The following is a 19,072-nucleotide window of genomic DNA, read 5'->3' as shown; positions in this document are numbered from 1 at the left end:
AAATTATAGTTATTTTGATGTCAAATAATAATAAATGTATAGTTTTAATTTAGTAACTTTTTACATTACCATTACTTTTATTCCAAAAAATAGAGTAATTGTGTTGTTTCTAATGATTTGTATAATATTTTATTTTAATATTATGTTCTGAATCACGTATTTTAAAACTAACTAGCCTTGAAATCAATTTAATAATAATCATTATTTAAAATGTCGTTGCTAATACAGCAATACGCAATAATCCAACTTCTCTTCTACCCAAAAAAGGCAAGTCACATCCCGTGCATGGTGACCGCTCCCATTTCGGGTAGTGCGTGACTAGCTACGATAATAATACTGTTATGGACACCGTTATACATTCACTACCGTATGGACGTTATCTATTTCTATACACAAGGGCTTTAAAATAAGTTAAATAAAGTAGCGATAAAATTTTCAGCACTTTTCGCTACCGAAATAAGCAAAATTTTCTTTAACACAATAATAAAATAAATTTGACTAACCTGTCTCATATCACAGAACATCTCCTTGGCATGTTGCGCTTTAGCTCTTGCCAGCTGTCTAGCTTCACCAAGGTCGGCCAGTGCTTGAACAGCGCCAGCGACAAGCTGCAGTCTCCTGGCTAGTGCGTCAGCGTCGGCTTGTAATGCTCTGGAGCCGGTTTCTGCCGCGACTCGTGCCGCTAGGGACCTGAGTTCTGCAACTCTTGCCTCTTGTTCTAGACATGCCTGATGAAATAGAATAGGTTATTAGTAACAAAGTAAAATAATAATTAACTTTTAAAAGTAGTTAAGTAGTTAAAATACCCTATAAATGACACACTTTCATCCGACACATTAACTCTTTGTCACAATGTTTTCCTTCATCGCTGAACACATAATGTATTATAAAAACAAACTAAGCACATGAAAACTCAGCGGTGCTTGCTTCAGTAACTCATAATCTTCGGTTTTTAATTATGTCCTCTAATCAATGAGCCATCTCGATTGATTTTTAAGATTAACAATAAGGATGAAACTTAAACATGAATACTTCGTATACTTCATTTTCTGGTTTTGAGAGTAAAAAAGTAATTGTAATCTTAGATTCCATGGTTGACGGCGCATTGATGATGTAAGGAGTAGTATATTCTACTTGTAGTGCCCATGTCTATGGTCATTTGTTGCATGGTGTTGTATTTTTGTTATCTTCGATAAAATAATATACTTGTTGCAGAACTTTATACGAATAATAACTTGCTGATTATTAAAATAATTTATAATTAAATAAAATCAATAAATAAATAAAAAGTAATATAAGTAATTACAGATATTTTTATAAATATACACGCGCCACGCACACAAAGAATTAAAAAGCGGCGGAGAGGGGATGACGACATAAGAGAACGTCGTGCCGTTTGCCGTGACGGTATACGAGTTGGTCTTATTTCCCAAGGCAATAGATTTCTCATCAAAAATAAACAAGGCGGAGAAATAAGTGAATTCATCTAAGCTTTTTTTTTACTATTAATAGGCCAGCGTTTGACCGTTGACTTGCCTGATGTTAAGCATCGATACGGTCTAGGATGTAGCACGCTTGCCTATAAGAAACCTGTTTACTCTGGATTTGAAGACACCAACATTGTACCTATCAGGAAATACGGACTCAGGCAAAGCATTCCATAGTTTCGCAGTGCGAATGATGAATGTGGATTCAAAGCGCTTCGTACGTAGGCGGGGAATTTCCACTGTGTACCTATGGCGCTTTGGTCGCGTTTGTCTGGTCGTTCGATAGTAAAAACTGATAAGAATAAGAAGATCAAGGAAAACGCTTTTGCTTATGTTATCATTTGTAACGTTAACATTGACATACATACATTTAACAACGAAACACTATGAAAAGTGCGGCACGAACTACGAACGGTTTAACTTTAAAATATTCTGAGATTGCTTGTAAAACATTAGCACAGTGTCTTAATAATTTATTAACTTATGTTAAGTTAATGTAAATATAGACGTCAAGTTCGTTAAAACAGGTTTAACACGAATATCGAAATTGTTATCATAATATTACTTCAGTTCAAGGGTTTGTTACGCAAGTTATCGGTTCCGTTTGGTTTTATCATTAAAAATCTAATATTTTAAACGAAAATATTAGCAGAACTAATCATATAATACACAGGAAGTTTTATATCTTTGTTTATTATTAATGATTAAATATATTTTTCTGATAAATTTCGGTTAATAGTCATTGCTTATTTCATTTAAATTTATATAAATAATACTAGCTTCTCCATGCGGTTTCTCCCAAGAGGGCCGTTGCGTGGGGATATGTACTTAGTTAACGTTCTATAGGAGAAAAATAGAATGGTAGTCCATCTCGCATAAGTATTACACTGCTCATATATTCCCAACGCATACGCGAATATCAAAAATAGCTGGAATATGACGCGTACAGGAAAAATGTAATAAAATAAATATAGGAACAGACGCGTTTTCGATGATAAAACTAAACTGAAACAGAGCCGCACGAATTCAATAGCCACATCCGTGACACGTGCAAATATATATGTTTATTATATAAGTATATAATATACATATATAAATCTATACAAGTATGTATTTACAAAAGAAAAGTTGTATATGTAGTATATCAGTTGTCTCGTTTCCATAGCACAAGCTCTGTACAAGCTTAATTTGGAATCAGATGGCCGTGTGTGAAAAATGTCCTAGGATATTTTTTTTTTATATGTACGGGATGGCAAATGACTCTACTCCACCTGATGGTAAGTGGTAGTAGAGTCCAAACGCGACGACGGCCAGTACAGTCGGGAAGAATGTTCTGTACTAGCCGTCACCGCCTTGCCGGCCCGCAAGATGCCTCTTCACGCCTCGTTTGAAGGAACCCGGGTTTTATATATTAATGAAACATATGCTTACTGTGAAGTAGCATTTACTTGGTTGTAGGGCTTTATGTGAGCCCGTCTGGGTACTACCAACTCATCACATATACTACCGCCGAAGAACTTAGTATTGATGTGTTCCGGTTTAAAAGGCTGAGTGAGCGAATGGAACTACAGGCACAATGGACATATCATCTTAGTTCCCAAGGTTGGTGGCGCATTGGCGATGTTACGGATAGATATATAATACTTCTTAGGATTATAATTCGCAATAACCAAACTTCATATTACTAATGACTCAGTACTGGAATAAAGTCGTATGCTCATTCGTGTAGTGTAGTGTACAGTGAAAAAATTAAATACAGACACGGATGAAAAATGACATTAGAAGTCATTACTAAGGGCCAATGATATTAACAAATTGTTACTTTATCGCAATCGAATCGAAGCGTAATCGTTGCCGTTTATGCGTTATCCTATTCTTTAAAATAATTATCGACTATTGGCATAAAAGTTAAAAATTAAGTTTGCTTTTGATGTAACAGCATATGGTAACATCATATCCGTTCGGTTCCGATCCGAATAAATATAGAATAATCGAAGTCGGAATGGAATTGAATCGGGAACGTATCGTAATCGTTATATATTAGTAGAATTCTGCCCTTGGTTAGTTATAGAAGATAAGTGGGAGTAAACCAATTCGGACCAATCATAATTGAGAACCTCGTAATGTTTCAATCGTAATATACATTTAAAACTTTTTAAAGCTATTAGCGATATGAGAGCAACGGACGGTTTGGAGTTATAAATAAGTTATCTTCAAAGATATAGCAATAAGAATTAAGATTTCAATATTAATATATCTTTCAACTGGGAATGTTACTGGCTAGTGTCAAATAAGGTATTGAGAAATTCATTGCAGATGTTTTTAGTAAGCCGAGATGGCCTAGTGGTTAGAACTCGTGATTCTTTACCGATGATCGTTGATTCAAACCCGGGCAAGCACCACTGAATTTTCATGAGCTTAATTTGTGTTTATAATTCATCTCGTGCTTGACAGTGAAGGAAAACATCGTGAGGAGACCTGCATGTGTCTGATTTCATTGAAATTCTGCCACATTTGTATTCTACCAAGCCGCATTGGAGCAGCGTGGTGGAATAAGCTCAAAACCTTCTCCTCAAATGGGAGAGAAGGCCTTAGCCCAGCACTGAGACATTAACAGGCTGTTACTGTTTTTAGTAGAGAGTTTAAACATCACGAAAATATTTCGCTAGAAAGTAATTGATGCACAAGTACGAATCGTGTCTGTTCTTTTGCAACAGAATAAAAAAAAAAGTAAATTAAAAGCTACTAGTGGATATCGCCCTTCCTCCTGGGAACCTTCGCCAGGATGTTCCAAAAGTTCATTTCGATGATTCAGTGAACATGAGTTATATTATTTATAACCTAACAGCTAAAAATTTAAATTAAAAAAAAGTGTTTGTCAATAATATTACGTTTTAACTGTATACGTATAACAATGAGACAAGGAAGGATAACCTTTGGCATATTTCTTAAAATAAACATGACGTTTGAATGATCATCATTCATCCACGAGTTCATCCAACTGAAACCTACTAATTTACTGGTACATATAATATTAATATCTTGGCGGTCTAGTCAATAACGAAGCCTCCAAATTAAAACATTATAATGTATACATATATATATATATAGCTCGCGTTTAAATAATGCCTGTTTAATTGTTTTTGCTAACGATTCGCGCGGTATAATTAAATGGATATTTAACAATTATACTATACCAAAAACTTTCCCGTTCCTACATACCAATACCAACTACACACAGCAGTACACAAATAAAAATATCGACTTTACCCCATGAATGATATACTGACGAAATACTAACAACGTAATTCTTCTATATAAATAAATAAATAATGTATTGACATTTTACCTTTTCCTCAAAAGGGAGAGGAGGCCTTAGCCCAGCAGTGGGACATTAACAGGCTGTTACTGTACTGTTACTGACATTTTACAATTAAGGTTTGTATACTATCTCAAAAGCAGGAATGCGTTTTTTTTAATTGTTAGTCGGACCTACCATGGACATTGACGCTGTACGAAATATTAGAGTACCTTACATCGCCAATACGCTATCACTCTGGTGGACTAAGTTACCATGTCCCATGTTATATGTATGTATATTATATTAAATTTCAGTAAATAATTAATTACATAAAGACTTAAATATATATACACATATTTCATAAAACGAAATAATAAATACCCTTCCAAATTATATTATCAGTCAATTTCAGATATTGCGTAATGGATTTTAATGAAGCTAGAAAGAATATTTCTGACGTTGATCGCAGCGCCGAACATCGAGTCAAAAATACACTCGTGTCATGTGTGTGCTATTTCATAACGCATTTGTTTGTTTTAACACATACGCATTTTATAGCGTGCCGACGTATGTGTGTGTATGTGCGTATCTGGTCATAACCGCGGCTTCATCTATGATAATTTCGACATAATTATTTATTTATTAAGGTTTACAAACAGTTGTAAACACTGAACATAACACTTGATACATTTAATATATATATATATATATATATTATAGGTAAACACGGCTTGTAATTAAACATAAAACGAAAAATAGTAGTGTAACACTAAACATAGATAAACTAAAACTTAATTACAAGAATAGAGGAATATCCGAGACAAAAAATTTTTTTAATAAAAATATGTATATCTAAAAAGTGTCTTAAAAAGTTATTATTTTACAAATCAAAGTAAGATAAGCAAGTGCAAGTTGATTTCACTATATATAATAAAACAAATTCCACCCACCGTGTCTGTTTATCTGACTGTCTGGACTGTCATACGGTTTTCGTGAATGGACAGAGACATGATGACATGATGGAGATTGGGATATATAAATCATTAATTATGTAAATTGCCTAAAAAATATGATAGAAGACGTCGGAAAAAGATATTCCGGCTGGAAATTTTATTGAATTGCGCTGCATAAACAAATAAATATATTATAATACATAAGCCGGAACGGGCAGTTCGAAATAAATATTTTTTTCTCTTGCATTTTATATTGAAGTGACTCCTTGTGATCGATTTATTATTAGTTTACAAACTAATAATAAATTGTAACTAGACTTATGTAAATGAAAATTTGTATCTCGAATATATATTTAGACTAAATATTATATATTGAAACAAACTTATATTCGTATTTCGGTTATGAAAGACTAAACTATTTGAGGAAGCCCCAGTGGCGATGACAAATTTGATTAGACCGGATTTGAAATCGCGTTCATAAAGAGCCACGTGTATTACACAAAACGTTTTATCGGACAGATGTACATACCATCGTAATCTATGTGTACAATATTGAGTATAATCTAATTCGAATAAGTGGTTCCAGTTAAATATATTTATGCTTTAATATAGTTGATTCTTCTTTTTGTAATGTTTACTTTTATTATAAAGGGATAAGATTTGTTTTTTTTGTATGTTTGTATATAACGGGTAGAGTGAAAAACTACTTAATCGATTTCAAAAATTCTTTCACCTACAGAAAGCTTCATTATTAGCGAGTATTATAGGCTGTATTTTATTTTAATTTTTTTTAATTGGAGATCCCCACGATAGCATAAATTTTTCTATAAAATATCTACTAAGACAGATAATTGTTTGACCCGGACAAAGTTGGGGCGGGCCGCTATTTTATTGTATATACGGCTTAAATTTTTATTATTATAGAATATTATTCATCTAAAATTAAATTGATATAATACCATTGTTTTTCTTTTGGTGTAGCTATATTGAAATTTAAGGCATCTTAAATCCGAAGGTTGGTGGCGCATTGACGATTTAAAGAATGGTTAATAATTTCTTACGACGTCTATGGGCGGCGATGACCACTTCCCATCAGGTGGCCCATTTGCACGTTCGCCTACATATTCTATATAAAAAAAATTGGAATACATGGCTCCATACCGAAACGTTTACCACCACGTATTATTTATTATTCTAAGATAATTGAAGATAATATTGATATGATAAATTTCAACACCATTAATAAAATATGTTTATTTTGGTAATGGGATCGAAAATAAAACTGTAATACGAACTGTCGATAGCTTACACAAACAGGGAATCGAACTCATTAGCATAAGCATGTTGTTGATAAACGCTTACCACACGCGGATGTTTCGGTGCAAGAAACGCAATAATTTAAACTGTTTATCTAATGAAGTACGAATCAAACTGACCTAGATACGAATGATGACTCGAAGAATTTGTAGCCTATCATAGATGTTTCATGTGTCTACGTTATATAAATTGGGTATATGATTATGTACTTACATTACAAATGCGATAGTTAAGTAAGTTTGTTTGCCACAATTTCATGTCCTGAAGTCAATGGGTCATCATGAAATTATCCCGGGACATTATTCACAAACGGCCATCTGATCCCAAACTAAGCAGAGCTTGTACTATGGAAACCAGATAACTGATATACTTTACTTACTTTTCTTTTGTAAATACATACTTATATAGATAATTACACCCAGACTCAGGACAAACGGTTCATGCACACAAATGTCTGTCCTGGGTGGGAATCGAAACCACAACCTTCGGCGTGAAAGGCGATTATCTACCAACAACCCTAACCGGCCCGTCGAATTTTGCATACCTGCACGCGGGCGGAAGCTATATTATATATATAATTATAATAATGATAACATACTTAGTATTGTTGTGTGTCGGTTTGAAGGGTGATTGAGCCAATGTAACAAGGTTGATAGCGTATTGGCGAGACAAGGAACGGTTAATAGATATATCTTACATCACCAATGTCTATAGGAGATGGTCACCTAATAGGTGGTCCAATTGCTCGCAAAAAAACATTTTGAGTACCAGTCTTATGTCTGAATCAAAATTCAATATTGTATATAATATGTATATAATATTATAATATATATTGTTTACCGTCCTGTATTCATCTGATCTATATCAGTTTACAGTAGCTTATATCGTATGTCTGCAATCGAGAAATTCTATTGAAATCAATCAAGTATATTATATACTAATAAAATACATATAAAGAACTCGATAGTTTTCTATATGATATAAATACTAGTAATTAAAAGTGCTACCACGTAAGTTAATTTTCGCGTTTTTGGTTTTAATTTAGTAAGTGGTGAGTTAAGGCCGTGTTTCCAGTGAAACAAATGTAATCAGCGGTATCACCACACCCAACGCTATTGATTGCAGAACTTTGTATTTACTTCTGTATCCACAAGGGCGCGCCGTTAGCGCCCGCTTTTAGACAGTGGATAGACTTTAGAATATTTAGACAGTTTGTGAATTTTCGGTAAGAATTATATATTTTTTATCACAATATTCATATCAATAATATATAACTTAATATTATTGGATAACTTCATTATTGTTAAATCATAAATTATATGTATACAAAAAATATATATACCGAAATTTTAGGGTATGACGTCACTTCTAAGTTTAGCTACTGTTCGCTTCTAAAAGCTACATCGACAAAATTAAGCATAAAAAAACCCTAAAATAAAATTTGTATTGAAATTCAATATGTTTTGCTGTGATTTATAATGAGAAAAATATAATTATTTATTAATTATATTAAATTAAACATTGTTTAGTATTTTCTTATCCAAAACTACATACCGAAATAAATTACAATGAACTTATATCTGAATAATCCTATGTAAATCGTATTGTTGAGTGTAGTTGGCGAAAAAAGCGTTTGTTTTAGGGGTTAAACACCTTATTAGCGAATGTGAGTCAGATTGCATTGAGTTCATTGAATCATTATCGTCTACGGCCAGCGAACGAGGCGATTCGAACGCTGAATTAATACGAATGCGTAAATATATACAGCGAGGAATATAATAACATTTGACCTTTTATCGAAAACCGTTTAAAGTTAAAACTACTACCAGTAACAGCCTTTGAATGTCCCACTGCTGGGCTAAGGCCTCCCCTCCTTTTTTGAGGAGAAGGTTTTTGGAGCTTATTCCACCACCCTGCTCCAATGCGGGTTAGTGCAATACACATGTGGCTGAATTTCAGTGAAATTAGACATTATGCAGGTTTCCTCGCGATGTTTTCCTTCACCGTCAAGCACAAGATGAACTATAATCACAAATTAAGCACTTGAAAATTCAGCGGTGCTTGCCCGGGTTTGAACCCACGATCATCGGTTAAGAATCACGCGCTCTTACCACTGGGTCATCTCGGCTTTTTTTTAAAAACTACTACAATAATACATTTTTATTTTTAAAATAACTAACGTCAACAAATCCTGTACCATAAAGAATACGGTTTAAAGTGAATCAATATTAATATAGCGGATGTTTTATTTACTTTAACAATAAAGTAACTCGCATCATTTGCGAATGATTTCTAAATGTTCGAAATTTAAATTATTTCATTGTCATAATTCAGTTTCTAACAGGAGGCACCTGCTATTTTCAATTATTAAAAAAAGAGGTGCTTGGCCTTAAAATACTATTTCTTAAATAGAATTGTATTTGATCTTATCAACATACCTACAATGATCTATCTCGGTTCAGTATAATTACACGTCAAATTGTAATTTTACTTATTACGGTGATAACTTAACAGGATCTTAGCATTAGGGATAAGTAATGTCATTATTATCAAAACTACGGTTTCGAGATTTATTATGATTATCCAGGACGTGATTCCTACGCGTCTGCTCAATGACAATGGGTGTATTTCCCAAAACATGTCGAGTATCCCACGATAAATAACATAAATATATTTTAAATTATAATTAATAAAAGAAAAACTATTCGGTAACTACTGAGTTTCTCGCCGGTTCTTCTCGGTAGAATCTACATACCGAACCTGTAGCTTTACATTTAATTAAATATATAACATGACGATACAAAAGTGCCTTTATAAGCCTACTTAAATAAATAATTATTTGCTTTGATTTAATTTACTAGTAATGATGCATGACTTTAAACCAACATTTTTATTTATTTCAAATGCCATTTCTGAATGGTTTTCCTTCTAAAGTCTCGATCAGCAAGTGTGAGGTCCTTGGAAAGTTAACGGGCGCTAATTGCGAGCCTACGAATTCTGTTTATGTTGTCTTTAACGAAACGTGTGTTGTGAAAGTCAATCTAACCATAACAAAATATAGCTTACGTTATAGATAAAACATTAACGCATTTATAAACATTGCTTAGCGGCTGTTCAGTAAAACACTGTTTTCGCTCTTTCTTTCATTATTTGATTTGTAATTCGAAAAAAGAAGACATACAATTGTTTAATTAATCATTACAATAAAGACCGTAAATTTTTAGAAATAATGTAATAGCCTGTAAAATGTCCCACTACTGGGGCTTTCCTTCTATTGAGGTTTGAAGCTTATTCCACCACGCTGCTTTCATGCGAGATGATAGATGTGCATACATGTGATAGAATTCCAACGTGTAGGTTTCCTCATGCTGTCATCCTTTCAAGCGCGAGTTTAATAAATAAGCACTTCGAATCTCATTTATGAAATACTAGTTTTCGCCAGCGTTTAGGGGGGATGGGGCAGATTTTAGGTATAAAAAAGTAGCCTATGTCCTCTCAGGTACAAGCTTGCTTCAAATCAAATTTCATCAGTGGCTAGACTGTTTTATGAACGCATAAAAGACAGTAACTTTAGCATTTATAATATAATTATAGATTGAAAAGCAATTTACGGTGTTAAGTTAGATGCGTGTATCATTTAAATATTATAATTATTTATTACAAACAATGACGCATTTCACTGACATTTCACGAACCTGATCGACAATGAGTATCTATTTTTTTTTAAATCAAGCTTCAGAGCTTTTGGTACAGGATATTATAACCATCAACTAGAGTAAGTCTAATTTTGAATTTTATTGTTCCAGAACGCATCACACAAATTATTTATTGATGTTTTAGTATGTACGTTATATACGTACATACGTATGACGTAAGAAACTAAGAGAATTGATTGCTCTTTAAAGGCTTTTATTTATATCCAAGTAATGTTAGTACTGTTATGGTCCTTGTAAATAAATTTTAAACCAGTTCTACCCAAACGATTTCGCTGAAATTGGGCACACGCTTTTGGCGTCGGTGACAATATAGATTAAATAATTCCTTTTGAATACGGAAGGTTGTTTTTTTTTTAAATAAATATTTGTTTACGCTAAGGCATACATATTTCGATTTTGATTTCCAATGTGTGGTATGACTAAATTTCCGTCTCTGTATACTTTTTATTAATAATCTTCAAGCGGACTAGCAAATGGATCACCTGATGGTACAACATAGCCTCATCGGCGCTATAAGAAATATTAACAATTTCTGTGCCCCAATGTGCCATCAACCTTGGAAACCATGAAGTGACCAACCGGATCACCAATACTAAGTAATATTAAGCGGTAAAATATATGATGAGTGGGTGGCACCATCCAAGACGATCGTCCACAAAGCCCTACCACAAAGTCAACGTTCCTTAGTTTTATTATTAGTAATTTTTATAACTGTCTATGATCCTGCTTATTTCTGTGTTATCTTGAATGAAGTATTTTTATAATTATAATTTTAAAATAAGTTTATAATTAATTAGTGAACAATACAATGTAACTACGCGGATAAGTACCTAGGTCTTGTATATAAAGATTTATTATATACTCAAATGTGTTTATACCAATTATAATCTGTTATTAATGTGGATGATGTCATTTGATTTGTGTTATTTAAATTAATTCCGTGTAGGAAAACCGCTGAAATAGATTATATAATAATAGCTTTGTATATAATATAATTAATGTCTATTTGTTATATTTTATCAATCTGCTATAGCATTGGAGATAGATCATGATGATCCAGTATAACCGAGGACCTGGCTGGCCGTCGTTGGTACCATCCACTCGACAATTATTCTACCACCAAAAATTAGTTCGTATTTCTGTATTGATCTTCGTCAACATTTTTTTAAATTCATATTCTTTAATTTATTAATTTTAAAATAAGGTGTTCAATAAAACAAAGATTTCTTTCTCTCTTTCTGTCATCATCGAATTTACATTTGAGAGAATAAGACAGCATTGTTTAACTACACACCCCCTAAACAAAATTTATCAATACAACCGTATGTGGGGGTTAAATTAAGAACTAGATATAATTTTAGAGGCTTCTGCGCTTTTTCCGAAGTAATTCATAGCAACAATGTTTGATGATGAAAAGAAGTTTCTCGAGATATTTTAAATTGCTGATTGACAGCAGTTGCATTAATATTCCGTAAGAATATGTCATATTAGTAGGGGCGAAATTACCCTATGGCCAATAGGTCACGTATGGCAGCAGGTCTTGTAGGGGACAGCCTAGGCGCCTTCTATGGTTATACACCAATTTTTGTTGCTTTTTTAATTGACTTTTCTTAAGTAACTTGAACCTAATCAACACCACCCAAGTACTCTACAACTCAATATTCATAATTGATAAAGCATCACAAAAAAAAAATTCATGTAAATTTAAATGAAATGGAAATAAAAATTACATTTATTTATGTATACGCACATAACAACAAGACAGTTTTGTATTTTTTTTTTCATATAAAATCATTATTGTATTATTATGCTTAGAACATAGGCTACGGCTTCATCTATGTACGGTTTCATAAAAAACAAAATAGAAATAAGACCTATTTATAAATAAATTAAGGAGCCTAATCCCTTTCTTTGTTTAAAAAATTAAAATCTCCGTCAAGTATTTATCTTTGATTGATTATGATAATCGGATGACCTACATTCGAAATACGAATGAAAATTTTGATAACACTCACCTCTTGAAGTGACATTATGTTATCAATCACAAGTTACACGTCTGGCATTCCTTATCGCTTTATTAAATCAATGTCATTTTTCTTAAAAAAAAAATCACTTCACTGCATTCCAAAATAAAGGTAAAAACTATTTAGAAAAAAAACACCACACGAACAAAAATGGCACTACTTTCGTCTAAATAAACAAATAAAAAAACTTTAACATCTACCCGCTTCCATAAAAAAAACAGAATAAATTGTAATTGTGTTACGTTTAGAATTCAATATTTTGAATTTAGAACATTTCGTATTTAATCATTCAAATTCGGAACTGCACATGCTGGATCGCAACGTCTGAAGGTCGTGGAGTGCAGACATCTACTGTTTCAACCCTTCTAGTAACTCGATCCAGTGAACTAGAAATCATTTTAGGTGAAGGACAGTCATTCGTTTTCATCGTCACCAATACCAACATGTAAGTCAAATTAATTAATAAATGTAATTTAAATAAATTATCTTTATCAAAGGTCCTCGTTAATTCAGTAAATAAGACAAACATAACTGGTTAAATTACAATATTTAACGGGTTCAAACTTCAAAGTTTATTAATTAATTAGAGAAATACATCACACAAACATGTCCGACGTATTGATGATTGAAAATTGTTTATAATGTAATTTATATGTCAAAAATCAAAAAGTCGATGTGAATTACGAGAAATCGCGGTATTGTTTGTTGTAATAATGGAGAAAAAACTCCGATAGAAAGATAAGCGTTCAATCGACGAGAGAGTAACTCGTATGGACTAAACCAACATTTTCACATCACACATAAATAAATATAATCAAACCGAATTATGTATACGGCTAAAACTTGGCTGCACTCGCGCTGATGTCACTGTGACCTTGAATAAGTTTACTAATTTTTTTTTTTAATTGCGCGGGAAATTTGACGTTTCTTCTTTTAAAATATTTTGTTTAAATTATTCGTACAAATGTTTCGTTTTTTTTTTATTCGAGTATTGTTTCGTGGTTTTCGTTTGTTCGCGTTTTGATTCGCTCGTTCGTCAGACGTCCTGCCCGTGGACGTCCGCGGAGCTACTGGCGTGCGATTGGCTCACCGTTACGTTATCAGCCTCTTATCATTAATGAAATGCGATTGTTACGAATTTTCGCTTTTTATGACTGATTATAATTTGTGTGGAACTATTGAAGGTTAATGTTTTTAATTGCGAACGAAGATCGCGGGTTTGGATCCGGGCAAGTACCACTGACTTTAAGCGTGCTTAATTTGTGTGTATAAATTATTCTGCATGAAAAGAATGTCATTCTATCACATTTATATCCACTTATTCGCAATCAAGTAGCGTGGTGGAGTAAACTCTTAATTTTCTTCTCAACTGGAGAAAAAGGCGTTTGCCCAATAGTGGGATACTTACGGCCAGATATAGTATTTAATTATGATCTATTTTATATGGTTCGATTATCATCGGCGTTAGAGGTAATCAAAGTAATTATCGTAGAAACAAATTTTTCAATAATTTGCCGCAATAGATATATTTGAAATTCTACTAACAAACTGTCACGTGTGCCCGACGTATTAATCTATTCTAAATTTGAATTTAAATATTTTTTTAAATTGATTGTGAGCAAAGATTCGTGTATTTCTTATTTCAATTCGAATTTATATACTTTTTATTTAGCAATAAGCAAAGACTGCAAAAATAAATGCTTTATTAAAAACTATTTTGGTATCGAATAATTATAAGAATAGCATCAGATGAATAAGCAAATATTTAAAAAGGTTAGAATGGAATTAATTTGACGTGCAATCTTGGAATACTTTCTAATCGATTAACAACGGTTACGAATGAACATTTAAGGTGGATTCATATCTGCTAGCGCTGGGAACCCCCACAACGATTAATTCTCTTTACGAATTTACCTATTTCTGGTCCTTATAACCAGCCTGTATTACTATTCCATTCTGCCAATAAAAAAAAAATTACTATATATAGGCAATATATACGGCCCGCAAACCATCACACTATTGACTTTTTACTTCGTATTCTATAAAGTTTTTGAGGTATTGCAAGTAACTTTGGTATATTTCGCAATTTCAACTCGTACTAACGTGAGTGTGAATCGACCTTTACTTAGGGAATTATGTCAGCTTCATATATTGTTTGTAAATTTTAAACACAATTACTGTAACATTATACAATTATTCTCTGATAATAAATGCTGTTTTTCTGCAACACATAATCGGCCCCTGATGTATATTAGGCCCTTTAATGCACCGGCCAAGGGGCCTTGGACCTTTAACCCCGGGGTCGACACATAATGTTCAATCGTACAACATAGTACAAAGTCAGCGTCATAGGTTTTTGTGGTAAAAAATTTTGATAGCCTAGCCAAAATATCAATCTTTATTCAATATAGAAGCGATACACTTGCTTTTTGATAAAAAAATCTATTAGACTTGATTAAATAGCACATAAGCCTTAACGAATAACGGTTCTTTTAAATTTTACAATTGAATATTTTTGAACGACTTCTTGGATTCGTATACAATACGATATTGTATACAATTTCCTACAAAAGACTTACTAAGCCTGTGTAATCGTATAACAGTAGTTAAAATTTAATGTTTGTTCCTAGTGTAGTTTCCAGAAATTTCTGGAAAAATCTTTTATGTTTTGCGAACATATCTAACATGAAATACATATTGAGAAGCGATAGTTATTATTTTAATTTCTTCAAGCGTGACTAAAGTATATTCTAAATATATATTCTTACCTAATATTATAAGGAGGAAAGATTTGTTTGTTTGTTTGTTACGATTTAACTTAAAAACTACTTGATCGATTTTAAAAATTCTTTCACCATTAGAAAGTTACATCTTTACCGAGTAACATAGGTTATAATATATTTTTTTTTAAATAGTGATCCCTAGCTAAAATGGAACAATTTAACCCAAGGGATCAAAATGTTGCCTATAAAAGCCATTATTTTGTGTGCGCTGCGAAAGCTATTGACGATATATTACTGGTGGTAGGGCTTTTTGCAAGCTCGCCTGGGTAGGTACCACCCACTCATCAGATATTCTACCGCAAAACAGCAGTACTTGGTATTGTTGTGTTCCGGTTTGAAGGATGAGTGAACCAGTGTAATTGCAGGCACAAGGGACATAACATCTTAGTTCCTGAGGTTGGTGGCGCTTTGGCGATGTAAGCGATGGTTAACATTTCTAACAATGCCAATTATATACATATTTATGTTAAATAATAGTTTTTTGATTTGAAACTTTAATTATTAAATATAACTAGTTAGGTAAAGCCGATGACATTTAATAAAACGATAAAGGTGGCTCCGTTATGTAAACTAAACTAAGACCCGTGTAAATCGGCTTACCGTTACATACCTACATACTTAATACTATATACATATATATTTGCACATTAGGAGGTACGCGTAAATAAGGACGACTCTTCTAACGATGGGAAGACCTGACCAAAAAAGTCAACACTGGATTAATGATGACCAAGAAATATTAAAGAACCGGTAGAGGCTTGGTGGAACCGGTGTCGTATGGTATATTTGGATAGACAGACGACGCGACGGATCGACGACAAGTGAGTAGTACTAGTTGTAAAGAATATTTCAAGGAATATTTTAATGGTGGTAGGGTTTTGTGCAAGCTCGTCTGGGTAGGCACCACCCACTCATCAGATATTCTACCGCAAAACAGCAGTACTTGTTATTGTTGTGTTTTGGTTTGAAGGATGAGTGAACCAGTGTAATTGCAGGCACAAGGGACATAAAATCCCAGGGTTGGTGGCGCATTGGCTTTGTAAGCGATGGTTGACATTTCTTACAATGCCAATGTCTAAGGGCGTTTGGTGACCACTTTCCATCAGGTGGCCCATATGGTCGTCCGCCTTCCTATTCTATAAAAAAAATGTCTATGCGTAAATCTCAATGGCTTCGATTCAAAGACTAAAATCAATAAACAATTACTATTTACGTGTCTATTGGTAACACATATTCCAAACAGTTATATGTATGTAGTATACAAATTATTGTACATAATACTTTGCATAGAATTTCGATTCGAGATGACATCAGAATATAATAATAGAAAACCTATTTGGCAGTCCGAGGTTGTAACCGCCTTGGTAATATATTTCATTGTATGCATTGATATGTTTAAACTTAAAAGGCAAAACTAGCAGTTAATACTTACATATATACATCTTATATACATAAGAAAACATTTATGTATTTTGTTTTGAAACAATAATTGACACTAGTGTATGTATACAGTAACAGCCTGTTAATGTCCCGCTGCTGGGCTAAGGCCTCCTCTCCATTTTGAGGAGAAGGTTTGGAGCTTATTCCACCACGCTGCTCCAATGCGGGTTGGTAGAATACACATGTGGCAGAATTTCAATGAAATTAGACACATGCAGGTTTCCTCGCGATGTTTTCCTTCACCGTCAAGCACGAGATGAATTATAAACACAAATTAAGCACATGAATATTCAGTGGTGCTTGCCCGGGCTTGAACCCACGATCATCGGTTAAGATTCACGCGTTCTTACCACTAGGCCATCTCGGCTTTTTAATGTATGTATAGAAGATATAATTTTGACTATAATCAATTAATGATTATTACAAATTTGAGAAAATATTATAGGTACCACCCACTCATCAGATATTCTAAAGACAAATAGCAATAATCAGTATGGTTGTGTTCGGGTTGAAGGATGAGTGAGCCAGGGAAATTTCAGGAACAAGGGACATAGAACCATAGTTTGTTGATCATCGTAAAGGTCGGTGGTCGCATTGGTGATATAAAGAAGGTTTATTATTCTTACGGCATTAAATATATGATATGTACTTTTTAATAAAGATCATGTAATAAATCGAGATAACATCTTTACTGTACAACATACATATTAACATATATATTGTTCATCTATTTTGTATCCTACTTATCTTTTACTACGTTTTATATACTTTCGGTACAATATCGTTAATACTAAAATTTTTACTGAGGAGTCAAGGAATGCGTCATTGTCTGTAATTTTTTGCACGTAAATTGCTTAATTTGCATTCGTATTTCGTATGTCATTTGATTACTTTATATAGTGCCTACGCCAAAAATGTCAATGACTCAAACTTTAGTTACTTAAGTGTAATCATTGCCAGATGGCGCTACTTGTATGATTTTTTTCATCTCTATTCAAATATGTTGCTTGAAATTAAACATATATATAAATCGCCTTGATGGTAGGTGCCGCCCGTAGACATTGGCGCTAAGAAATATCAACTATCCCTTACATCGACAATTCACCACCAAACAATGGAACTAGGATGACCCTTGTTCTTGTAATAGTGGTGCACTCACCCATCCAACAACAATGCTAAGTATTGCTAGATGGCGGTAGAAAATATGAGGAGTAGGTGATACCTACCCAGACAGTCTTGCACAACACCCTACCACCTAATAAAATGCTCCAATGTTGTTATACGCTCTCTCCGCCGTAGCTCTTTACCCTTTTGTGTGTGCGTGGCGCGTTTTAAATATTATTATCACAAATATACGGAAATATTATATATATTTTATCAGCGAAACTGTTTTTATTTATTTATTAGTTGTTTTTAATCATAAATTAATTCAATAAGCAACAACTGGCTTATGTCACATCCGCCGGGCGTCCCGTGATGGTCTTCTTTTTAACAACATTTGAAGTATTTGTTTTAACTTTACTAGTTATAACATTTCAGATCTTTGTAAAAGGATAAGAGATTATTGTAATTGTATATTTGTGTGCTTTTCATTTTGTATTACCGATACTGTGTCATACTAATTTCCGCACGTAGAAACGCCTTCGCTGTTTACAGCAACACAGAGCACGGTTTTATAAATCGGACTAGTAGATATTAAAAACAACGTGAGAATGAAGAATGAATTATGTTATCCTGTGGGGACTACAGCAATGCACTGACCTGCGCGGCTGCCGGAGCGTCGTGCGGTCGCAGCGCGTGCAGGGTGCCCTCGTGTTGGTCGGCGAAGGCGCGCACGCACGCCGCCGCCTCGCGGTAACGTCGCCATAGCTCCACCGCTTTATGGTACCTGCAAGGGGAAAGCTCTACAACATCCTTCTCATATAATTGTATAAGTCGCATGGTCGATTACGAGTTGAGTAATACCTCAAATATACACCACGAGTGTATCCTTCAAGGTGAATAATCCATTCTATAAAGTATTTATTATAGTTGCAATTATTACAATTAAA

The 19,072-nt window shown here is 33.5% G+C and overlaps 1 protein-coding gene across 4 annotated transcripts in view; it reads right to left on the bottom strand.

The window, feature by feature from the left end:
• Positions 1–19,072, bottom strand: part of LOC126771436 (muscle-specific protein 300 kDa-like) — a 139,476-nt gene that overhangs the window by 7,486 nt on the left and 112,918 nt on the right. For all 4 annotated transcript variants that reach the window (XM_050491308.1, XM_050491305.1, XM_050491306.1 and 1 more), the window contains 2 exons: positions 18,783–18,909; positions 504–728 (listed from right to left, as the gene is read on the bottom strand). In XM_050491308.1, the coding sequence (XP_050347265.1) occupies positions 504–728; positions 18,783–18,909 (352 nt within the window). The remainder of the gene's footprint in view (positions 1–503; positions 729–18,782; positions 18,910–19,072) is intronic.

The sequence above is a fragment of the Nymphalis io genome, chromosome 10, assembly GCF_905147045.1.
Source record: "Nymphalis io chromosome 10, ilAglIoxx1.1, whole genome shotgun sequence".
Classification (NCBI taxonomy): domain Eukaryota; kingdom Metazoa; phylum Arthropoda; class Insecta; order Lepidoptera; family Nymphalidae; genus Nymphalis; species Nymphalis io.
The sequence above is the reverse complement of the archived record's forward strand: the minus strand, read 5'-3'. Positions and strand labels throughout refer to the sequence as shown.